This window comes from Manihot esculenta, chromosome 1 (assembly GCF_001659605.2).
Source record: "Manihot esculenta cultivar AM560-2 chromosome 1, M.esculenta_v8, whole genome shotgun sequence".
In the NCBI taxonomy this organism is placed as follows: domain Eukaryota; kingdom Viridiplantae; phylum Streptophyta; class Magnoliopsida; order Malpighiales; family Euphorbiaceae; genus Manihot; species Manihot esculenta.
Genome location: NC_035161.2, coordinates 24302865 through 24328982, shown reverse-complemented (window position 1 = coordinate 24328982; position 26118 = coordinate 24302865). Strand labels below are relative to the sequence as shown.

Genomic DNA, 26118 nt, shown 5'->3' with positions numbered 1-26118 from the left:
ACCCGAGGCCTGAGTGCCTCCTTGGGACTCTCCCATATCCTCTACTGACATACTCATGCCCAAACTACTATCTCTTCTCTGGTTATCCTCCTCTGTCTCCATCACATCCGCTGACATACCTTCATGAACTGATCTCCTCCGACCTGCATCAAAAGACCTTCTAGGGTCCCTTGATGTACTTTCCCTGATCGTTCTACAAGATCTTGCTCTCTGCAGAGCAGGGGAATGGGCATCCATGCCCTCATTCTCTGGCGGAGCTCCAGTCAATCTCGCAGATCGACGAGTTCCTCTCATCTTGACTTCTGAAAGCATAACATACATATCATAGCATTAATGCACATGCTCATCGTCATGGCATTTCACATCATCATACAAGACAGGACTCCACATCCTATCCTAGTGGACATGATCTTCCTATTGTGCTTGGCCTTCTATAACATCTATGAGCCCGACACTCTAGGTCCGACCATATGAACCTAGGGCTCTGATACCATTCTGTAACGACCCGTAAATCGGACCGCTACCGGCGCTAGGATCCGGGTCGACTTAAGGCCGCCGGGACCCGTAGCAAGCCTAACATACATCCTGTATAGCTGGTATAATCCCATACATGATCAAACATAAACATAAACTTTAAAACATAAAACTGTAAACTTTTTCTTTAACCCGTTTGACCTGTGTATGCACTATGACTGAACTCATAGAACCCCTAGGGTCAGCATACCCTATGTCAAACTCGGTCCATCACATGAAACAACATAAAATAAAACTCATGTACAAAGGGATTATCCAACTCGGGCCAAGCACAATACTATAACTCTGAACATATAACATAATAACATTATGTAATACAACTCTTTTTACATCAATGCATAAAACTTATATTACATCATGTCCACAACTATTCTATTACATAAGCATGACCATGTACGTATCCAGCTGATCTCCTGACTATCTCTGAACCTGCAAACCTGGGGTTAGGGGAGAGGGGTGAGCTAAAAAGCCCAGTGAGCAGAAACTAAAAACATTTGCTTTAATTCCACACTTTTTAGGTATATTATTATTCATTTTATTTATCAAATCATTTAACTTTTTCTCATTCATGCTTTCATGAAATGCAACACATCACAACTAATCACACAAAGGATGAATTTGTCACCACTAGCCCTCTGCATATCATAACATGTCCAACTACACCAGGGGCGATTAGGTCTCACCTAGTGTTCGCTTACATAAACATAGTACCAGGGGCGACCTGGTCTTTCTATCTCATATCATACCATGGCATATCATATCATATTATCTCATCTCATACTGAGGGCTAAGGATCATCCAATATCCATCCACATCAACAACATAATATGCAATGCATCATATTCGTGAATACTAATGCAATACAACCTACTACATATCATGGCATTTTATGATGCATGGATCATGCTCTAAAACATTTAATTTATTTACTTTAAAATAAGAGAGTTGTGTTCCACTCACCTGTGACTAGCTCAGGGCCGACTCTGAAACGGCTGACAATACTAAACACCTCGGTTCCTCGGGTCCGATCCTACACAGGTGGACTCCAGTGAGGTGCCAAACATACTCTAAACGACTCATAAAAGACTACCCAAAAACCCCCTAAAACATCATAGAAGCATGCATAGAAAACACCCAAGAAAAGGCTGGGCAGGGCACTTTCGGCGGCACCTTCGGCGGCCGAAAGTCCCAGACAAAGACGAAAGTCAGGCAAGTTCGGCGGCACCTTCGGCGGCCGAACCTTCTCTCCAGAGACGAAAGTCAGGCACTTTCGGCGGCCGAACATTACCTTCGGCGGCCGAAAGTCTGCTTTCAAGCCAAAACTCAACTTTCGGGGGCAAGGTTAGGCGGCCAATCCCTGCATCCTTAGGCAGGTTCGGCGGCCGAAACCACCTTCGGCGGCCGAACCTGAGTTCATCCAGAACTCAGCCTTTGTGCATTTCAAGCCTCCCAAACCTTCCAAACACCCCAAAACAAGCATCCAACTTCTCAAACACATGCATACATCCTCAACCATGCACAAGGGAGCTCAAACAAGCTTAAACTCCCAAAAACAACATCTAAAGCATACATAGATGGTTTTTGGCCCACATAGGCCAAAACTATCAAAACAACCCAAACTTCACATACTCTCTCCCAATCATGCATACTCTCTCCCATAAGCTCAAGGGGCTTGAAAACTAACTTAAACCCCAACACAAACATCACATTATCATACATTGGGCATAAAACCCACATAAACCCTAACATGTATATCTACCCATCAAAACCATCTTAAAACTTCATGAAACGTAAAGAAAAGCATAGATCCACACTTACCTCTTGAAGATCGAGGGTTGGTGCGACCCAAAGCTTGAGATGTGGAGAACCCAAACTCTTAAAGTCTCCAAGCTCTCCAAACCTTGATCCAAGCTTTAAAACTCTTCAAAACAACCATATAGCTTATAAAACGTGAAGGATTTGAAGAAAAAGCAAGAAAACGACTAGAGGAGGACATGAACACACCTGAGCTCGAGAATGGGGAGAAAACTCGCCCATTTTCGGTCTGAGGGGCTTTTATAGGTGGCCAGCCAAACCTCCTTCGGCGGCCTAACGTGCATGCAAAACACCCCCATGTTCGGCGGCCGAACTTGAGGTTCGGCGGCCGAACCTGGTTTGTTCAATCAAGACTTTCGGAGGCCAAAGGCGCTCCCGAAACCAACTCATGTTCGGCGGCCGAACTTCACTTTCGGCGGCCGAACCTGGCAAAAACCTCCTTAGTCTTTTCTTTTCAAAACTCAAATCTTTTTCATTTAAAACCATGAAATCAGTAAAATCATTTTAGAAAATCACATTTTACCCCTCTAGAAGACTCTGGCATCATCCAAATTTCATATTCCAACGGAGATTCCGCCGGAAGATAGGGATTCCGATGCCGGAATCTAGCCGGGTATTACAGTTTACCCTCTCAACATAGGACATACATTCACTGGCATCCATCTTCCACTATCTTTCAATAAAATCATCAATACAAACTCAAGTTATCTATTCATTAATCAAATTACATTCAATCAAACCCCTCACTACAAACTACTTATAGTAAATATATATCGTTAGTCCCCCTCTTTTCCATCTAAGACCGAAACCTCTCTCTATTACTCCATATAAGACTGTACTGCACTATACCATGATGTGCAAAAGCCCTTCTCTTTAATAGGCAAAACTACTCACCACAATGAGAAAGCCAAACAATCTAACAACTATACTTTTATTTATAATGTTTGATCCTTCAATTTCAATCTAATTAGGAATTCCATCCAATTTAGGAATAACACATAAATAAATTATTTATTTTATTTAGATCTCCATCTATTGAGAATAGATCCCCATCCTAATTAGGAAAGAGTATCCTACTAGGATTGTGAGTTACAAATCTAATAATTTTGTTGTGATATTAAATGAAATGTTATTAATTAATGGAAGTATATGTTAAATTTAATAATTATTGTAATTTTAGTAATTTGTAGCATTGAATATAAATGATATAACTATTTGAATGAAAAATAAGAATGGATACAAAAATTTTAATAAGAAAACAAATTTGTAGTTTAAATAAGAAAATTAATAAGACAACAAATTTATAGTTTAAATAAATTTTTTAAAAGATGGTGTTTAATACAATTCGCTACTAATGATATAAAGGTCCTTTAGTACCACACAGTCGTCCCTTCTTTTATGTGAATTTCGATGATATATGACTGATGATCAATGCTTTTTTTCCCCTTTATTAGGAGGTAAAATATCAATCAAGGTTATTGTAACATTTACATTGGGTACTACAAACTTTGGTATATCATATTATGATGATATAAAAGTATCATCTTGAGCAGCAAAAAGGGCTCAATCTAATGGGAAATATGACCACTATATGCCGGACATGAATTGTGTGAAAGTTTCAAAGAAGTAATGTGAAGTTGCACTAGGTGGCACCTCGATTGAATACCTAGCAGAAAAAGTATTAATATCGTTGGCATGCCACATGAATGCATTAAAAATACTACCACTCCAAACCTGCGAGTAATATGTATTAATATTACCATACAATGTGCCCATACCTCTGGTGTAGGGTGTATGCTCAGACAACATTGCGTATATGGATGAAACTAGAAGGTATTAACTAATTGAGAGTCCATGTCATTTACTGGAAACTCAAATCTTGGTTCATTGTGCATTTGATTGATGATTAACCAACATCATCATATTATTTGTGTGAGTGGAATGAAACTGGAATAGAGATGATGACATTGGTTAGCAACAGTATATGTGGGAGAATTTTAATTTGTTGAGTGGCCCTAAATCGATAATATTTTCTTAATGTCTGATTAATGGGTACGCTGGGTCATTAAGGACTGGTGTACGATAAGGTGTCGGTTGTGGTGTCAAAACCTCTATTATTCTCTCCTTCTCCTCTATGAAATAAAATATGATGGTGCAAACTTTATCTTATCTTTGATCTCTTCTTAGAGATTTGCAATATTCATATCTAGTTGTTATTTAATAATGGGAAAATTACTTCTTAGTCCCTGAGGTTTAACGTAATTAACACTTCTGTCCCTCTATTTTGGCGACCCAACACTTAAGTCCCTCACTTTCTCTTCCGTCCAAATTCGCAGTCCTTCCGTCCATTTAAACCGTTTGGTCAAAGAGTCAAAAGTGAGAGGTGATAATTTTTTCCAGAAATACCCTTCTCTTAATGTGAAATTCCTTTTTTTTTCTCTTTCATGCTTTCTCTCTCCAGTTGCAGAAGAAGAAGAAGAAGAAGAAGAAGAAGAAGAAGAAGAAGAAGCTGCTGCAGAAAGAGTAGGAAGAAGAAGAAGAAGAAGAAAGAAGAAAGAAGAAGAAGAAGAAGAAGAAGAAGAAGAAGAAGAAGAAAGAAGCTGCTGCAGAAAGAGTAGGAAGAAGAAAGAAGAAGAAAGAAGAAGAAAGAAGAAGAAAGAAGAAGAAGAAGAAGAAAGAAGAAGAAGAAGAAGAAGAAGAAGAAGTTGCAGAAAGGGGAAGAAGAAGAAGAAGAAGAAGAAGAAGAAGCTGCTGCAGAAAGAGTAGGAAGAAGAAGAAGAAGAAGAAAGAAGAAAGAAGAAGAAGAAGAAGAAGAAGAAGAAGAAGAAGAAAGAAGAAAGAAGAAGAAGAAGAAGAAGAAGAAGAAGAAAGAAGCTGCTGCAGAAAGAGTAGGAAGAAGAAAGAAGAAGAAAGAAGAAGAAAGAAGAAGAAAGAAGAAGAAGAAGAAGAAAGAAGAAGAAGAAGAAGAAGAAGAAGAAGTTGCAGAAAGGGGAAGAAGAAGAAGAAGAAGAAGAAGTTGCAGAAAGGGGAAGAAGAAGAAGAAGAAGAAGAAGAAGAAGAAGAAGAAGAAGAAGAAGAAGAAGAAGAAGAAGAAGAAGAAGAAGAAGAAGAAGAAGAAGAAGAAGAAGAAGAAGAAGAAGAAGAAGAAGAAGAAGAAGAAGAAGAAGAAGAAGAAGAAGAAGAAGAAGAAGAAGAAGAAGAAGAAGAAGAAGAAGAAGAAGAAGAAGAAGAAGAAGAAGAAGAAGAAGAAGAAGAAGAAGAAGAAGAAGAAGAAGAAGAAGAAGAAGAAGAAGAAGAAGAAGAAGAAGAAGAAGAAGAAGAAGAGAAGAAGAAGAAGAAGAAGAAGAAGAAGAAGAAGAAGAAGAAGAAGAAGAAGAAGAAGAAGAAGAAGAAGAAGAAGAAGAAGAAGAAGAAGAAGAAGAAGAAGAAGAAGAAGAAGAAGAAGAAGAAGAAGAAGAAGAAGAAGAGAAGAAGAAGAAGAAGAAGAAGAAGAAGAAGAAGAAGAAGAAGAAGAAGAAGAAGAAGAAGAAGAAGAAGAAGAAGAAGAAGAAGAAGAAGAAGAAGAAGAAGAAGAAGAAGAAGAAGAAGAAGAAGAAGAAGAAGAAGAAGAAGAAGAAGAAGAAGAAGAAGAAGAAGAAGAAGAAGAAGAAGAAGAAGAAGAAGAAGAAGAAGAAGAAGAAGAAGAAGAAGAAGAAGAAGAAGAAGAAGAAGAAGAAGAAGAAGAAGAAGAAGAAGAAGAAGAAGAAGAAGAAGAAGAAGAAGAGGGTTAATTTTGTCAATTCACGTGTTCCAAACGGCTATTTTGGACGGAAGGACTACGAAGTTGGACAGAAAAGAAAGTGAGGGACTTAAATGTTGGATCGCCAAAATAGAGGGACAGAAGTGTTAATTACGTTAAACCTCAGGGACTACAAAGTAATTTTCCCTTTAATAATTGATAAATAAAGGCACAAATAAATTTAGAAATAAGGTGCTCATGAACTTTACTTATATTTATATTTCTATATATGTGTGGACTATTATATTTAGTAATCTTTCACACCTAAATTTTTCTCCCTTGATACATGCATGTGCAACTAATAACTTAATATTTTATCTTTACACTTGGTAAAGTACGTTCTACTCTTTATTTCGTCATAATAAAATTGAAGATGTTTGAGCATACATTACTCTTTTGCAGCAATAATGATAATATGTCTTACTCTAAAATGCATTCCAATTGTCTTATCCTAAAATAGTTTTATTGGATTTTTTTCCTTAAGAATCAACTTAATTAAATCAAAGTCAATTTTTGAATAATAGAGAGAGTGAACTAATGGCTTTAAGAGATTTTTTTATCCATTATTAATGGTAGGTTGTTATTTCATCTCAGTATTAACTCCCTCATCAAACTCATTTTCATTGTTAGGTTAAAGATTATCTCCTTCACTATTAAGATCACTATGATAATCACTCTCTTTTTTACTTATAATATTTTCAAATACAAGACCAAATTATTTTCTTTATGATTATTAACACTTTTAATAATCATCATCATCCAGACCTGCAATCTCCCGTCTCTAACTGTTATAATTACCACTGATATGACGATCATTATCAACTAACCCTTTATTTGAAAAGAGGTTTTTTAAAGTGATGGAAGGTTTTTAATGGTTTAAAAACCTTAAACTTGTATTTGAGAAAGAATGAGTTTTTTAAAAGTAAGGTTTTAAGAGGGTAAGGTATTTTATTGTTAAACATCACTCTCTAATTTAACCTCACACTCTCCCTTCTAAATAACTTTTCCTCAAAATAACTTATAAACCCTTTTCTTCCCCCTAAATAATAAAAAATTATGAAGATATAAAAATTATGAAAAACGTACTTTATAAAATCATACTTTAGAAAATCTTATTTTACCTACCTCATTCCAAACATAATGTTAATTCTACTTATCTACTACTAGAAGTCTTAGTATCTACTACCCCTTCTATCAGTCTATGCCCACAATTAATATCAACATACTGCATCGACTGCCCTAATACCAGCTAAGTATTCAAACATCAAATATTTATCTTCATTATTACGTAATTTAGTTAATTTATATTTTAAAAACCCATTGACCATTATAGGTTGTCTACACGTTATCTTACAATAATTTTATTATGAGTAGACATAAAAAATTTTGCTCACTCGAGTGTATAAGTTGATTTGTATACTCAACTAATGAAAAGTTATAATTTCAAAATAATATATGAGTCTTACAATATTTTAGATAAAATTTCTTTTAATTTTAAATTATGTATCAAAATTATATTAGATGGGTGTATACACTTGATGCGTGGAAGAATTTCCAAGAGTAGATAAGCCCATTACACATATGATATTTAAAACTAATACTTCATAATTTAATTTTCTTGCAATACGAAACACTTTTTATTGTCTATTAATATAATTATATCCCATATTTGTATTAATTATTTATTTATCCCAATGAATAAAACCATATTATGGTATTCTCATTTCTAAAAATTATACCTAAACTACAAATTCATTATATAAGTAAATATTTAAATTCTAATTCTAATAATAAAAATGAATAATTACTGTTATGTCTTTGTATTTATACTTAACTAATTAATTTGCTCCTTATTTTATATACTATATTAAAATGCTTCTATAATTTAGTTCTCTTAATCTTTAAGGACATCCATCTAAAAATAAACTTTATTGCCGTTATATGATTAGAAAAAAGTTTATAATTCCATTAGTACCCTCTAATAACAAAATATAACTTTTTTCATTCATCCTCAACGAGCTCCATTTTTTTTCCTATTTTCACAATCATGATGTTAAAGAAAGAGAATAATTAAAGAGCTATGTGACCTGATATTTGAGAGGAACATACAATGGAATTTGAGTCTGAGTTCGAACAAGAGGGATAGTCAGTCAAACACATTGAAGCTTGATAATGCTTGAGATACTGATTGATTGCATCTTCAAAACTCAACCATCAGTCAGGTTAACAAATATGATAATGCCTTGAGCCTCAAGACTAACAATGGATGCCACTTCCTTTTATTCTTTCTTGTAGGTCTATGTTTATTGACAAATTTATACTCTAGAAAAAATTTTCTATTTTTGCCTTCAATGGATCATTTAATTTGTTGTGCTTGAATGCCCACCTGTTTCTAATTCACTTGTTAAAGGTTGTGAAGCTCATATTCTCTTAGATATGGTGCAGCCTGTGTTCTCACTTTTTGATATGCATTGAAAATTTTTTTTATATCAGTGGACACTAATACTTATAACAATGTTAATGGATATTGATTTTTGTATCCTTTCTCACTTTTTGACACTGGTTGGAACCACTCTAAGGGATTTAGATGTGATGCAGATTTTCCTAGTACAAATTAGATTTTTCTTAAGGAATTTTAAATCCATTTCAAACAAATGGCAAAATAAGCTTTCTTATGGATATTTATTTATTCATGTTGTACATTTCAGATTAAGGGCACTTGATGTTTCTAGAAAGCTCATTCTTACTAGAACCCTTGTACAGGTTTATTTGTTTTTTTTTTCAAGTAAAGAAAAAAAAAACATCACAAAAGCTAAGAGGACACAACTATTAAAGACTTCGTGCACATCTGAATTATCCAACATGTGATTTGAGAAGGAGGATGCTCATTAGATTCTCTATAAATATGAGTCAAACTCCTGGACAATAGGGAGCATGCTTCTTATAGCTTGATGCATAGTAACAGAAATCGATGATTCAAAAATTCTCCTCTCAATATTTTAGCAACAATACATTCATAGAAACCCAAGAGCATGCTGCTTATAGCGTCCTCTTAAAGTTTTAGCAACAACCAAATTATCACTCAATAATAACTCTTCGAAAACCAACTTGGTGAACCAAGTTGACTCTTTTAAGAACTACCCAAAGCTTTGCTACAAAAATACAACATCTCCCCAAATTAATTGTAAAACCTTTGCACCAAGCATCTTAGCTATCCCTGATTAGACCAACTGTTGAGGAGCATCAATCATTCTGTTTCAGGCTCCATCCATAATTCAAGTGGAGGAGGGGACCAACTAATCAAACATTGTTCTCTTTTTTTTAATATCATGTTGATGAAGAAACAAAAGGTGAGAGAGCGAAAAAATAAGAGAGCTCCTTGAGGGAGAATGGAAGAAGGGGTTTGTTGTTCAAAAATATTTATAAAATTTTTTTCTGAATACATAACAGTAAATAGATTCCTTTTTGGATGGATGTCCTGAAAAAATTAACATAATTAGATTATGAAGATATTTTAATATAATATTTAAAATATAGAGACAATTTAATAAGTTAGGTAAAAATATAGGGACATGCCAGTAATTATTCCTAATAAAAATTAATTAACTACTCATATGAATAATGGAATACCATATTATGTGCGTTAACAAATTATCGTATTTATAATTAAACATGTTAATATTTATATTTATCAAAATTAAAATTATATCTTGTATACTAATATATATTTTAGTGTTACAAATATATCACAAAAATAATTAAAATAAGTACATCTTTATTAACAAAGTGCAAAAGTTTCCTTCCAGATCATATATCTAACAATACCGATAATATTATATAATATTTAAAAATTTACATTTAATAAAGGACTATTTTTCTGTATTCACATAAAAATAATACTATAAATTATATCCAACCCATAAAATAGTTAAATAAATTTAACATGATTTTTTATAGACATTATTTTAAAATAAAATAAAATAAAAAATATATATTAACATAAAAAGATATTACCAACAAATAGATTTCTATATTGGAATATGTACATAAATAAAATTATTTGCAACTAAATGAATTAAATAATAATAGATTAAAAATTTAGTAAAATAAATAATAATAGATTAATAATTTAGTAAAATAAACAAAACAAATATATATTAATTTTTAACAATAAAAACTAATATAAAAAAATAAATAATAAGAGAATGACTTACTTTAAAAGCCTGAAGAGAAAAAAATGGATAGTAGATTTGAAAAAATAAAGTCTCAGAATTAAAATAAAGTTTAGAGATGAAATAATTAGGAAGAGAAAGAGACAAAAAGCAAAAGAGAGGCTGCTGTGTGGGAGGGCTGTTATGTGGCGCGAAAAAAAAATAGAAAAAGAGAGTGAATTTTGTTTTTTAGGGTATTAGTGTAAATTACACTAATATTCCTAAAAAATTTTGAAAAAGTATAGAAGGGCCTCTTGGCCTCTTACTAGTTCTGCTAGTGTCAAACATGTACTCACGCCTCCATATGACTTGAGCCCTTCGTCAAAGATCGTTGTTAAACATGGCTCTACTTCACCCTGAATTTAAAAATTTCTTACTATTCCTTTAGATTTTAAATATTTTTTTCTTCTATATTTTAGATCATAAAAAAGCTCGAAAATACAACTTCTTGCATTCGTTTATAAGTGTTATAATAACAATACAACTAGTAAATTAAGAATCATAATTCTCACTACTTGCAAAATTAATTATACTTATCGTATCCACTTTAATAAAACGAAAAATCAACAATCAATTTAATAAATCGAAAATGTCTAAATTTAATCTAATTTATAATTATTATTTATATTAAATTAATTATTAACTTTCAAATTACTTAAAGTGAATATAATAAATATAACTAATTTTTCAAATAGAGAGAATGGTGCTTCTTGATTTATTAGACGATAAATTCTGATGTTCTCGAAATGGCTGGTCCTTTGTTCATACTTTAAATATAAGTATGGAATCGAATTATAGCAGTAGCGCTAGGGGTGAGCAGTATTCGGTTCAAACCGAAAAAATCGACCAAACCGAATTAATTTAAAAATTCAGTTTGATTTCTTATTTATTTCGGTTCGATTTTTAATTTTAAAAATTTCGGTTATTTCGGTTCGGTTTTGATCAGAAAAAAAATCGAAAAAACCGAACCGAACCGATTAGTGATAATAATATATTATTTTCAATAATATATAGAGATTATATCATATTAAGATTAAAATATTCCAATTAAATTTTAAAATATTAAAAATAAAGTGTAAAAAATAAAAAATTTATTAAAAATCGAAACCGATCAAATCGAATCAAATCAGAATGGTTCAGTTTGATTTGGTTTCTGACCAAAATTGGTTCGGTTCAATTTTTAAAAATACTTAAATTTCGATTTTCAGTTTATTCGATTCGATTCGATTTTGAACCGAACTGACCGAATGCTCACCCCTAAGTAGCGCTGAGATTGGCTAATTGAGAACCATATCATGATGCTCCTCTAGGTAGTTGGTATGTGATATTCTAACATTTTTCTAAATATTTTTCCTTAATTTAACATTTGATAATATAATATATTGTATAGGTGGAGTAATGACAGACAAATTACTGAGGTTGTTATCCATGTACTAATAGAGGTGTGATATGAATTACATCAATTATTACCTGAGCAGGTAATAAACTAAAATTAAGTTATTAATTTAAGTGATATATTAGTAATATTTATATGTTAATTTCAGGTAATTTGAGAGCCATACTATGAACCCTAATCAAGTTGCTCCTTGATACGGTCACTAGGGATGAGAAATTTGGAGAGCTATTGTTCCACTGGTATGCTTTTACATCATAGAGTGGCGTCAGCCAGATCATGTAATGCGATAGTTTAGTATGCAGGAGCATATTCCAGCTGAACCACAATAATATTTTGTGTTGCAAGATTTTGATTTGCATAAGAGCGACACTAGTTGAGCGAAAATGCATTTCCATTAGATCGCGCGCTGGAACACTAGTTTGGATGCTGACTATGTCCTCTTCATGGATGACTGATCCTTATGATGTACTATATATACCATTAGGATCGATATTCTCTGCATTTCCATCAAAGTCTATGCATGAACCTTCCAATTCTAGGCAGTATTACATGTCAGGTGATTCCATAGAGCATATGTATATATGCTATAGTGCTGGTTTAAGATATATGCCTTCTACTGTCGATTTATTTAGTCATACCGATCCATCTATGGTTGAAGGGCCTACTCCATATTTGAATATTCCAACCACACAGGATGATTTAGATTTTGAGCATTTTCTAGCACCAGGACCAAGTCGTTTACGAGCTCCAAATGAGAAGAGGCATACAGGATATGACAATGGCGATCACCATTGATATGTACATTGTATGTGCATGTAAATTGTTATTAAATGAAATAATGTTGGTTATATTTTTCTTTATTTATTAGTTACCAAAAATTACATTTTATATTTCAATTTGACAACCATTTTCAAGCACAATAAAAAAGTTTCAATTAAAATTTATTAAATATCATTTTAAAATGAGTGAGTTGATAATATCAATTTATCATATCCACCCTTAGTAAATCAAAATCTATTTTTGAGTATGAAAGATGATGAACAACAGACACAATATGATTAGAAAAGTGAGTGTTATAATATTGATGCATACTCATATTATCCTCCTGTCCATCATCGTCATTTTCATTCTCAATAGACATCCATGAATCATCGTCCTCGTCTTCATTATTCTCATCCTATGCTCTATTAAATAAATTATTCGACCACACTCTAAAACTATCAGATAAATTATAATAATTCATTGCATTCTGCTCTTCATATTATTCAACATTTGATTAAAGAGCAGTTCCAAAGGGACTAATATCGGTATTCTTACTCGTCACATTAACATCGCGAATTATCTTAAAATATATTTTTATATCATTCATACCATCAATTTGACTTGTGTAATTAAACATATTAAATCTATCATTTTCACCCCATATCTCCATATACTCAAATTTTAATGATCCACCCATAAAAATTAATTGTTTCTAAAACTTATCTTTTTACCTATTAGAACGAACTTTAAAAAACCTCTATCATAATCGTGTCCATGTAAACTACTTATAATATCTCCGTCTTAATGAACATTAGCATATGTAGAAACTGTCATTTTCTAATAATAAATAAAATAAATATACAAATTTATTAATTATTATATGATTATTAAATAAAAATTTAATAAAATTTTTAATAAAATTTTTATTAACTAAATTTATACTAAAAATACAACAATGTTTTACTACAAATTTCAACAATTCATACTAACTTTACTAAATTTCATTCATAATAATTGTTATTAACTAAATAATATATTCTTTAATAATAACTTCTAATTAAAAGATTTTACTTTTTTTAAAATTAAATTAGCCACCGTGAATAAAATGTATATATGTAAACAAAAATTGTTAATTTTCCATTTACTTAGTTTTTAGACGATGAATCCTATATAACTTTTTCAATGGGTTCAATTAATGAAATGAAAATTTTTAATTTCTGAAAATAAAAAAAATAATATTAAAGATTTATTTTATTAACTAAACTTAATAAAAAATATAAAATTAATTTTATTCATATTTAGAAAAAACATATATAAAACTTATCAGCGTTATTTTTTAATTATAGTCGAAGCAATTGAATTCAAGTAATTTTCTCATTAAATTTTTACAAAATCTTTTTCCTCTTACAAAATCTCTTTCACTTTAAAAACACATACAAAAGATTTTCAAAAAATTATTTTAGAAGCAATTTTCAAATCAATTTTTCTACTGAAATTCATAGAGAAACTACAAAAAATGTGAACATTGGAAAGTAACTATTAGAACTAGTTCGACACTTATAGTGTTGAACTAGTCATTTACAACGAAAGAAATGTTCGACACTTCAAGTGTCCGATAAATTTTTGGAAGGTAAAGATGTCGAACATGTTATATGTGCATTACATAAGTTTTCGTCCGTTGACGAGGCATGGAAGCTAGTTGTTTGACGGTTTAGTGTTCTGACACCTATAATATTAAAGTATCAAATAAGCAAATTTAACATCCTGAATTACAAAATTAATTTGCTAAATGTATAATTTTTAATTTATTTTATTAATTTTAAATGATTTGAAAAAACCTCAAATACGCCTCCCATAATCTTTTATGTCATTAGAAAGGGATTAAACTTAGAATGAAAACGAAAAAAATTTACAAAAAAACTCAATTGAATCATTAGATACAAAATAACTAATCAATCTAACACAAGATGCAATATATACCTATCATGATATTGTAATTATTTTAATTTATTTTTAAAGTTAAAAATACTTATTTATCCTGTATAAATATTTAAAAATCATATATTCCCTTAAAAGTTTATTCCATTGATTTTTAAAATATTGATTTAATTTACTTTAATAGCAGAAAAAGCTTGTTTGAACCTTAAAAGATATAAGAATTGAATATGATTAGTGAATTATTTTTTAATGATTAAAATAAATATTTTCTGAATTGATTATTTCATAATAATAAATATAAAATAAAAATTTAAAAACTAAAAGAATTTTGAATTGAATTATAATTTCACACAAAATATTAAATATAAATAACTTTTTTATTTAATATACGTATATCAAATAAAGCTATGCATTTCTAAACTTGTATTATGAAATTGAAGCTGACAATGGCCTTAAATAAGTTCAAATTCATTTAAAATAAACATCTAGTCTCCTATTCAAAACAAATCTTTGTACAATTAAAATTTTTCTACAATTTAAAATCATCTTAGGGTAAACTTGTAATTGCACAGTAAACATGACAGCCGACGAAATAGTTTCTTATACCGTTATAGTGTATTGTAGTATTATATACCGTTATCGTCACTGATCTGTGCCAGCTCAATCATTATGATGGAATACTCAACCAAAAAAAGCTCAAGGGTCTCCTTAGTAATTTCACCTAATTGTTGAATAGACTGGATGCTGAGTATCTGAATTTTCATTGGTCAAATACAACACGTAGATCACAGTTGAATCACTTTTTTTCCCCAAAGATTACAGTCGAGTCATTAGATCTATAAATTATTATTTAAAAAATTAAATAAATTTAAATAAAGTTAAATTAATTAAAAAAATTGCAGTTTACACTTTTAAATCTTTAGAATTGATTGTGTTATTTAATTTTTCTAATTATAATTTTGAAGTAAATTTAAATTAAAATATAAATTTTGTCATTTTTAATCCTATGGTATAATTTATGGCAAATTTTGCATTCTAGCCATTTCGTTTTTTCCAATTTCCTATCGGAAAAAGCAACTTCCAAAAAATCCATGTGACCAAAATGACCTGCACAACCATTTCTGATTGGATAAGGCCACGTCAATGAAACCAAAATGACCGAAATGCCCCACCCATCAAATAACAGGCGTCGAGGATCCCGCCGACTTCAACGCCCACCGGATATTCCTTACCGACGAGATATTTCGCAATCAAACAGACCGAATCCCGAAAACTATATATATTTCTTTTTCTCATCTCCATTTTTTGCCCTAAATTCACACCTCCTCTGTACAGCCTCCACCTAGACGAACACATGCTATTCGCTTCAAAACTCCTCACTTTCCTTCACTTTCCTTTACTTTCTCGTTCTAGTTCCTCGATTTCTCCGACAGCGAGCCAAAGCGGCACAGTTCTGCTTGTTCTTGACCCTGTCCTTCCAGATCGCGAGTTATGCGCCTTTGGTTGTTATCAACTTGTCAGATGTGAGGCCTGAGTCTTGGTTATGGATGCCGTGGAGTTGAATTATCTCTTTGACGTGGCGGCGCCTAAGCTCATGGGATCGGACGGGTTTAGTAGAGATAGGGTTACGTTGATGGAGGTGGAAGCCGCGGCTTGCGAGTCGAGCCGTGAGTTGTGCACCTCTTTGCTTAGCCAAAAAGGTGCTTTCTTTTCCTTAATTTTTATCTTAATTTTGAAGCATATAGGGGAATTTTTGTTCGCTTTATTGGTTTATGTTCAAATTTGCCTTGCGTTTAAGCTTATTGCCTTAGATTATGTCTGGAGGGAACTGCTTTTGATCCCATATTACTTAAATTTGTGTTAATTTCAGGTAAATGATTTCCTGAACTCCTTTTGTCTTGAAGTTGGGTATGCTTTTGTTGTGGTAATCATCTATGACTGAAAGCTTTTTCTTGTCGATTGACGGGATCGAGAAAATGGTTAAAGGCTTTTACACTAGGATTAGCAATTAAAGTTAGGGAAAAATCTATGATCTAGTCATGCTGGTGCAAGATTATGGCTCATAAAAATTAGAAGCTAAGCATTCATATGGCCGGAGAAATTGCTGGATTGGGCGAATGACTTCATTATTTTGCAGGGTGCTGTTCCATCTGTAGCCACCATTTCTTTGTTTCTGTGTTATGGTAATAGCTTGTATCAGTTTGCTGATAGTTTTGCGGTAAACGGTACTTCATGGCAGAAACATGATTTTTAATGAAAATAACTGCCAATATGTTAGTTTAAGGAATTCTTAGTGCTTCAACATATATGAGCAGAAGAAAAAGTTCTCTCTTCATTTCTTGGTGATTGAGCTATGGTGACACTAGCCCCAGAAATGCTCGTGTGGAAGTTCAACTAGAAGGATTTTTGGTTTTAATAACTAATTTGGAACTTACTGATTTTGATTAATTTCTTACCGTTACTATTGCAAATCCAAGACCAAATAGAATTAGGATTTGAGTTAAAACTTAATAGGAAAGATAAGTACAACTTATGTGGGAAGAAATTAAAAAAAAAAAAGTAAATATAAGAAGGAAATTTTGCCTTGATTTCGTCAAAACCAAATTGATCTTAGAATAGAAGATAAAATCCAAAATTGGACTTGCTTTGTCCCTTGTAAGAGTAAGAGGACTGTGGCCTATAAAAAGTGTGCTGCATGTGTGGCCATAATTTAGCTGCAAAGAGGCACACCAGAAAAACTTGTCTCTTCCAGAGAGTAAGCAGGCAGTTTTATACACAGGTAAGCTGTGTGATGTGCAGTTTTGTGAGTGATTTTGTAAAAGGGGAAAATAAGTAGTGCTTCAAAAAAAAAAAAGTAGTGCTTGTATATTATTTTTCCTTAATTGTTAGATTTGTTGTGGACTAGGCTTTGGCCAACCACTTTAATTTTTTTTTTTCTTTAATTTGCGTGGGTGATCGTCACAACAGTTACTCACATATTATTTATCCATCTTCTTTTGGCGTCACGTGTGAGTGTGCCCTTTGTCCTTGTAACTTACTAGTGCACCTTTGTATATTATTGGACAGAAAGAACAAGTTCAGCTAATTTTTTGGAGTCAACGCCTGAACTGTGTCAGCATGCAAGGCAGCTGTCCTGTTTTCCTAGTGAAATCATGTCTAAGCAGCACCATTGTAGTGGTGCCAATGGCCTTTCAAGGGTTCCGAGGCTTGAAAAAACACATGTACAGAAAAAATCAGGACAAATATCAAGAAATGGTAGTGGATGTCATAAAAGACTGCAACTAAATCTGTTGGAACATACTAAAGGTCCAGCTGCAGTAGATGACATGAAGGATCCAGCTGATAAGCTAGGATCACTTCCGACAAAAAATGACACTCAAGGTAATGCCACGTTCCTCTAAGTTTAAACTAATAATTCAATAGAAAACCTACATGTTGCAGTTTTAATTAGTGGAAGTTCCTTAGTTACTTGAAGGTGCAAGTTCTGGTTTCATCATACAAAAAATTTCAGGTGCATTGATTTTCTTTGCCATCTGCCTTTTTTCATTTATATGGTGGCAATTCTTAACATTAAATGCTGTAGTTTTCAAAGGTGACATGATAAATTTTTAAAGATCTTGAATAATTTATTTTACATATCTTTAAAGATAGTTGACTAAATTTTACCAGAGCTGAAACAATAGGCAAGTAGTCTAGGAGCATATATCTAGTTCTGCTAGATGATTAGCATATGTTTTATTAGCTGTAGATTCTACATGTATAACTTTTCTGTCCTGATTATGTGGTTATTGCAAATTTACATTTCAGAGAAAGCTCATTTATCAAGACAAAAGAACAACTTCAATGGAAAACGTGGTGATAGGAGAAATTTCAAAGTTTCCACAAAGGCTAAATATGATTCCTTCTCTGTGAAGGCAAGTTTAGCAAGCTTCAGTTTAGCTGCTGCAGGGAACAACTTCTTTGGTATGAAATTGTCAAACAGAATACTTTTCTATCTTATGATTGATTCTCATGGCAATTGTGTTTATTTTATTTTATTTTTATTTTTTAGGGAAAATTACTATTTAGTCCCTGTATTATAGGAAAACTCACTAGTTAGTCTTTCAGTTTTGAAAAATACATTAACACATTCTGATGTTTTAAAAAGTTTATTAATTAGTCCCTCCGATAATAATTTTAACTATTAGGGATTGTAAGAAAGTTTAAAATACTCTCAATATGGAGGGACTAATTAGTAGATTTTTTATAAAATTGAGAGACCAAATATTAAGTTTTTTCAAATTATACGGACTAAATAGTAAAAATACTTAATGGTAAAAACTAATGGAAAAACTAACTAGTAGATTTCTTAAAATCTAAGCGACGTTTTATTGTATTATTCAGAATTGAGGGACCAACTAGTGAGTTTCCCCATACCATAGGGACTAAATAGTAAATTTTCCTATTTTTTTAATGTTTGTTGGCTTTGCTTCTTTATGTATTGTTGCAATGGGTATGACTTGATCTTGTGTTAACCAGAAACCTTTGATGCTGTTGAAAGTAGGTGGTCTATATTAATTTTTCTTCATTCTTCTTTCTGCATTCATCTTCTCTTCCTGCATTTGGAGTGTGCTGTTGCTGTTCTATTTCCATTAATGATTACTTTTGTGGGGTACCCCCCCCGAAAAAAAAAAAAATTCTTTTCTTTACTTTTTCTTCTCTAACTTACACAAAACTCATGCTGTTGGATATTAATGGCAGGAGTGCATGGTCTGAAGACAGATATTCATGACATCACAAAACTTGTAGATGATTTGTCATTGAACGATCTCCTTCAAGGCACTTATGAGTGTCCTAGCTTAGCCAAAGATGGGGGAAAGAAAGCAGCAAACACAACTGAACATATTCTCCATTCAGTTAGAAAGGCTTGCTCTATTCTTCAGCTATATAGCTCTGCGCAAATCCAAAGTTTTGCTGAGATAGATAGCTGTTCCAATGAGAAAATGCCCACATGCCAATCGAGCTCTATTTCTTTCGTGGGTAATGGAGGTAATGGTGATTCAACTACAGATCTATCTCTATCAAACAAGGTTAGTTTAAACCATATATGGAATAATCGTCTGGATGCAAGTTATGCAACTTAACTGACTAGAAATCCATTTGGCATTTGTTGTTATGGCTGCCATATAAAAACCACCATACTGAATATGTTGAGTAAGGCAATTGTCGTTTGTTTTAAGATAAGTTGACTTGTTTTTACCGTGAAAAAACCCAAAATAGCTCAAAGAAGGGTTTCAATCTGCTGTCTTGCAATAAGGCAATAACATTTGAACAAAAAAGCAGTTTGAGCTGCAATGCCAAACTGACCAAGTTTGAGAATTTTATTGACAGAAACTATTTCTTCCCTTCTCTCTTTCTCTTGTCTCCCCTTCCTTTGCTTTCGTTTGCTGTGCATGCAACTGTTGTTTGTGTCTAAAATAAATCAGAATTATTTTGTAAACTATGATGTCCATTTTGCAATCATTCTCCTCTAAATCAATAGTAGGTTTGGGATCTTGTATTTTGTCATTACTTTTCCTTGGGAAATTGGATTCTAATCATTAATTGTGCATGTGTTATTGCTTCCCTTTTTGAAGTTACAGGATTCTAGCAGCAACTCTGATACTCCTGCTAATTTGCTCAGTTTTTCATTTTATCAACCTAAAGATATGTTAGAACGCCTAAAACTGCCTCTTCCCAAGGATTTGGAGTCTTTGCTTCTGGATGCGGCCAAGGCTTCTGTCTCCTCAAGAAATACTTCTGATTCACGTCCAGGCAAACAAATATCTCGCTGGCCTAGCTTGCCACCTTTTCCTTGGTCACACACTTTTAGTGGGCATTGTAGAACAAATTCTGATGCAGTTAAGCTTTTAACAAGTAGGAGTACATGCCAAGGTAGATGGGTGAAAATGACGTACACTTTTAGTTCACTTAGGATTTCCTCTAATTGTTACGCAAATTTGGAGTGCTTCACTTATGATGAGACCCTAGTTCCATCAAGTGGAAGAAAGCTGGCTGTCCTAGATAGTAATTTTGGTTCATCTACATCAGTTGCTCAGTGTGAGTGGGGTTCATCAAAAGCAGCAGCCTCCATGGTGTGCCACACTCCTCTAGGCAATACTTGCTTGAAGGGTTAGTTCTTTTGGGGCGACTTTTTGAGACTTAAAATTTATCTCAGATGTATGGAAATCTTTTATAGCAGTTTTAATCAAGTCATTTTTTTCCCAAATGCAGAATCTGGAGTTGACCTCAAGAATCAAGGAAAAGGTATGATTTTACAGTTAATAGTAACCTTGTCCTTTGATAATGGACCTGTTCACGATTGTTGTTTCTTTGTGCTCCTTTGTGCGTGCATAATAGCGTGTTGCTAAAATTTGTGCATGTTCTATGAAATACTGAAAATGGAGACAAGGGTGCTATCTGTGGTGGCTTTTGTTTGATTGGGGAATAGGAGAACTCCAGGAATTTGCATACAAACACCATCTGAACTCAACCCCTTTGATTGACGTCCACATTTTTATTTGTGTTTTTCTGTGTGACCAGTTGAGCATTGTCCAAGAGTACTGGCAGCTGCTCAAACCTTGTATGGGATTGCCACATGCAGCTCAAGGCTAAACCAAGATGGAAGGATGAAGTGGCCAAAGAAGCCTTCACAAAAGGTGATGAAAGCTCGCAAATCTAGATCGAACGATAAACATGAAATAAAGTTTGCACAATCTGCTTCCCAAAGAAATGTTGACCAAAGAGTGACAACCTCAAAGAGGCCTAAAATGTCAACAAGTGAGGACAAGGAGGATTTTGCTCATATCAATGGTGTGCAAAAGGGCCCAATAAATTGGTCTACGCCAAAATCAAGTAGATCATCACCCAACAAATCAGATAGGGATTCCACTGCCTACGTTGTAAAGCATTCATGTATGATGCCACCGCCAGCAAAAGTTATTAATAGAACTTGCAACAGCCAACAAAAGGTGCGTAGATTAATGCGAATGGATTGGAGCAGGGAGGAGTGATGAAATGCCATTCCTACCTGTGATAGTTGATGCTGGTGCCCGACCTGCCAAACTGGGTTGCTGTATATAGTGGGGTTGTTGTAGGAACCTGTTGTAACCGCTGGAGGGGTGAACAGGGATGTTGTAACATTAAGGAGACTCGTAGTTCATAGCAGGAAAATTCTTTGCCTTGTGTAGAGCATTTACGAGGCAATAGCAATTTCAGTTTTTTCATTCATAGATGTCTAAATGAACCTATAGGTACAATCCGTTTTCCAAGCTTGAATAATTTGCTCTTCTTGTCGTGCACGTTGAATATCTTATATTGGAAACAAACAAGGAGAAATTGAAGAACTAGTAATGGAAAGCCGAGTCAAATTGGCTCAAATTATTTTGGTGCAGGCAATTTCAAAATCTTCTTGTGAATTATTGCCGAATGTTATCCGCGCTTTTTAAGTCAGAAAATTTCACGTGGTAGTGGTATAAGGAGTTCTTGATGGCATCACATACAAACAGTATTACTATCTCTATTCCACATTTTCTTTTGTCCCAAATTATCTGTAACTTCGAAATTGAATTTTAAGATAGCATTAGTTATTATTTTCTATATATGTTCTTACTAGTATTTAAGTAAAATTAAGTCAACAATTTGGTATTTTAGATAAATTATCATAAATTTTTTTAAAATTAAAATTATTGATTTAAATGTCAACCATTTGGTATTTTAGATAAATTATCATAAGTTTTTCTAAAATTAAATTTATTGATTTAAATTTAAGTTCAATTCAGTTGCACTTAAAGAGGAGTATTTTCTAAATCGTAAACAAACAGGGAAAAAGATGAGAATATATAATGAAGTAAAGCTTCGCCAATTGTAGGTTCAAGTCATCTTGGCATAGATAAATCCAAACTCACCAACATAAATTTGTACTGTACGTCACTTTTACTATATAAAAAAAAATTTGAAATTGAATTTATCGCTCAAATATGGTTAGCAAAATGACTAGATTTTTATTGTTTCAAAAAAGAAGAAAATATACCTTATAGTAGTTCAAGCATTTAAGAAAAAAAAAATACATTTAATTGCAAGCTTTATGATACAACAAATACCCACCACAATATTGTGATCGGAAATCATCGGGAGAGATGCAAAATTGAGTGCGAATGTAGTAAGAGTAAAGCACTTCTGCGAGAGGCATGGAGACTGATAGCCTGAATCTGTTAGGAATTAATATTCTAAAATGTAGTAGTATTTTTTTTAAAAATTATTTTGTTAGGCTTTTATTAGTTCAAGATTTTTTTTAAATTATTTTTAGTATCATTATGCCAGTTGCGTGAGTTGCTGAGTAAAAAAAATTGATTTTTTTTTTATTTATATCTTTAGGTACAAAAATATATTAAATAATTTAAAATTAAAGAATGAGTTTCCCACAAGAATATATTAAGAAATATTCTACATTCTTCCATAAAAAAATATATGTAAAGGAAAAAAAGAGGCAAGACTTCTTTTTAGTTCTACAGCCCAACAACTCTCTTTATATATATATATATATATATATATATAGCATTTTCATCTTTTGGCCTTTTTCTTGTTCATGAGCAACGGGCTTTTTTTTTTTGGTAAATATACAAAAGAAAAAACTTATAACAATTTATGCTTAAAGTACATGATGTTGGATGTTTAGAAATGTCAATGGAGGACTCAAAAGAAACTCGAACTCTTACACATTCAAAAAACATAGGAACATGGTTTGGATGTGTGTCACTTGTAGGGGTGCTTAGAAATTGAAGAGGCCAAATTAGATGGAGACTCCAAGAGCAAATATCACTTTCTTCCTCTCTTGGTTTCCACTATCTGCATACACCTTGTTTTTATTCTCCATGTTAGCCAGAGCCTTCTCATATAAAAACTTTATCAATTTTGTGTTTTTATTTCCATTTAAATTAGTAAACTCATGTAAAGGTAAAGGAACAAGATCCAACATAGTAAGTAGTTTAAAACCATAAATAATTTCAAATGAAGTGTAACCTGTAGAAGAGTGCATGATACAGTTATAAGTAAGCTCAATGAATGATAAGCAATCTTCCTAAGTTTTTAAATTCTTACCCTCAATAGTACGAAGTAAAGTATCTAATATCTTATTTACAATCTCTGTTTGACCATCAGTTTATGAATGACAAATAGAATATAGCAATTTAGTACCTAACTTACCCCATAAAATCCTCCAAAAATGTGAAAAGAATTTTGCATCCCTATCAGAAATAATAATCCGTAGCACCTCCTGTAATCGTACCACCTCGCTAAAGAATAGGTCAGCAACATTACTAGCATTATTAGTTTTATGACAAGAAATGAAATATGCAATATTGTTAAACCTATCAACCACAATAAATATGCTATCTCTACCACACCTAGTCCTAGGTAAACCAAGCACAAAATTTATAGATATATCAACTCAAGGTAAACTAGGAATAGGTAAAGGAATATATATATGAGGCATAGACTTGGATTTGGCCTGCCTACAATCAATATAAGCATTACACAATTTTTTCACATCTTTGCGTATATGAGGCTAATAAAAATGTTCAAACAAAATATCTTAAGTCTTATGTACTCCAAAGTGATCATCAATCTCCCACAATGGGATTTAAGCACAAGCAATCCACGCATAGAGTATTTGGAAATGCATAACTTTCGGTCTCTAAAGAGAAAACTATCATGTCTACAGAAGTTATCAAAAGCTCATGCTCACATACCATAAATACATTGCCAAAATCAAAATCATAAACATACAATTCCGTAATATGCTCAAAACCAAGCAACTTAGAGCTAAACGCATTATCCTTTCCATGCTTGTATTTAATCACATAAGGGAATTGTTTAATGAACTCAACCCACTTACCATGTTGTTTGTTCAACTTACCTTGCTCTTTCAAATGCTTAAAGAACTCATGATCAGTGTGTATGACGAACTCCTTAGGTAGAAGGTAATGCTGCCACACATCTAAAGTTCTCACCAAGGCATATAGCTCTTTGTCATAGGTTGAGTAATTTAGTTATGCTCCATTCAACTTCTCACTAAAGTAGGCAATTGGCTTCTTTTCTTGCATCAACACAGCTCCAATAACTACACCAAAAGCATCACACTCAATTTCATAAGTTTTATCAAAGTTAGGTAAAGAAAGAATAGGGGCAGATGTCAACTTCCCTTTAAGGGTATCAAAAGCCTTCTCTTGCTCCTCTTGCTCCTCTCCCCACTTAAACTCAACTTGTTTCTTGATGGTTCCTGTGAGTGGTGTTGCGATGGATGAGAAATCTTGAGCAAACCTCCTATAAAAGTTTGCTAGGCCATGAAACCTCCTCACATTTGAAATGGACTTGGGAGTTGGTCACTTCTAAATTGCTTTCATTTTCTCTTCATCAACCTCAATTCCCTGTGCACTCATAACAAATCCAAGAAATACAAGCCTATCTATATAAAAAATGCATTTCTTAAGTTTAGCATACAAATAATTAGACCTTAAAGCTTGTAACACTAGCTTAACATGCTCAATATGTTCATCTAGAGACTTGCCATAAATTAGAATATTATCAAAATAAATAACTACAAACTTTCCTAAGTAAGTACACAGAACATGGTCCATAAGCCTCATAAATGTGCTAGGTGCATTAGACAATCCGAAAGGCATGACTAACAATATATACAACCTATACTTAGTTTTGAAAGTAGTTTTCCATTCATCCCCAGTTTTCATTCTAATATGATGATATCCACTCATTACATTAATTTTAGTAAAATATTTAGCACCATGCAATTCATCAAGCATATCATCAAGTCTAGAAATAGGGTGCCTATACTTTACAGTAATCTTGTTGACTGCCTGCAATCAATGCACATACGTCATGAGCCATCATTCTTAGGAACAAGCAGCACTAGGACGACACAGGGGCTCAAGCTCTCTCTCACCAAACCCTTCTCCATAAGTTCATCCACTTGCCTTGCATCTCTTTTGTCTCCAATGGATTGCTTCAATAAGTTGGTCTATTTGGAATGGTGGAGTCAAGTATAAAGTCAATCTGATGCTCAATCCCTCTCAAAGATGATAAACCACTAGGTAGCTCATCTGAAAAGACATAAGAAAACTCCTACAACATAGTGACAAAACCAGAAGGCAAACAAGAGAGATCAATGTTAATGTCAGAAAACAAAACCTCCCTATATCTTATGAGCAACAAGGGCTGCCCTAAAGAGATAACACTTTTAGTCTCTCTTGCTCTCATATAGAATATTTGTTTTGCCCTCCTTTCTCTCGATTTTTCACTGACAATTGGACTATTAATGTAACGACCCGAAAACCGGACCGCTACTGGCGCTAGGATCCAGATCGACTTAAGGTCGCCGAGACCCGTAGCAAGCCTAACATACATCCTATATACCTGTTAAATCCCATACATGATCAAACATACGCATAAAAACTGTAAACTTTTTCTTTTCTTTCACCAAGCTTAATCTGTGCATGCACAAACTTATAAATATAAAACTCCACACTGGAGCCCTCATCAAATGCTCCAATGGGGTAACATATCATACATTAAGCTTGGTTTACATAAACATCAAAAAACATTATATAGATCATGTATAAAAAGGGACTAACCATACATACTAGGGTCAA

The 26118-nt window shown here is 32.9% G+C and overlaps 1 protein-coding gene across 2 annotated transcripts; it reads left to right on the top strand.

The window, feature by feature from the left end:
* The first annotated feature begins 15656 nt into the window (after positions 1-15656).
* Positions 15657-21753, top strand: LOC110627176. Of its 2 annotated transcripts, none has more exons than XM_021773452.2 (7): positions 15657-16134; positions 17501-17815; positions 18242-18397; positions 19175-19503; positions 20056-20584; positions 20687-20719; positions 20996-21753. In XM_021773452.2, exons 1-7 carry the CDS (start codon positions 15978-15980, stop codon positions 21463-21465), a joined length of 1989 nt encoding a protein of 662 aa, XP_021629144.1. In that variant the 5' UTR covers positions 15657-15977; the 3' UTR covers positions 21466-21753. The 2 variants fall into 2 exon arrangements, with proteins under 2 accessions (XP_021629144.1, XP_021629138.1); XM_021773446.2 differs by having other exon boundaries at positions 15659-16134; positions 20050-20584.
* The last annotated feature ends 4365 nt before the right edge of the window (positions 21754-26118 follow it).

Coding starts and splice junctions, on each gene's coding strand:
- LOC110627176 (XM_021773446.2), top strand. CDS start 15,978: ATGGATGCCGTGGAGTTGAATTATCTCTTTGACGTGGCGGCGCCTAAG. Junction 16,135..17,500: donor CTCTTTGCTTAGCCAAAAAG/GTGCTTTCTTTT, acceptor ATTATTGGACAG/AAAGAACAAGTTCAGCTAAT. Junction 20,720..20,995: donor CCTCAAGAATCAAGGAAAAG/GTATGATTTTAC, acceptor CTGTGTGACCAG/TTGAGCATTGTCCAAGAGTA.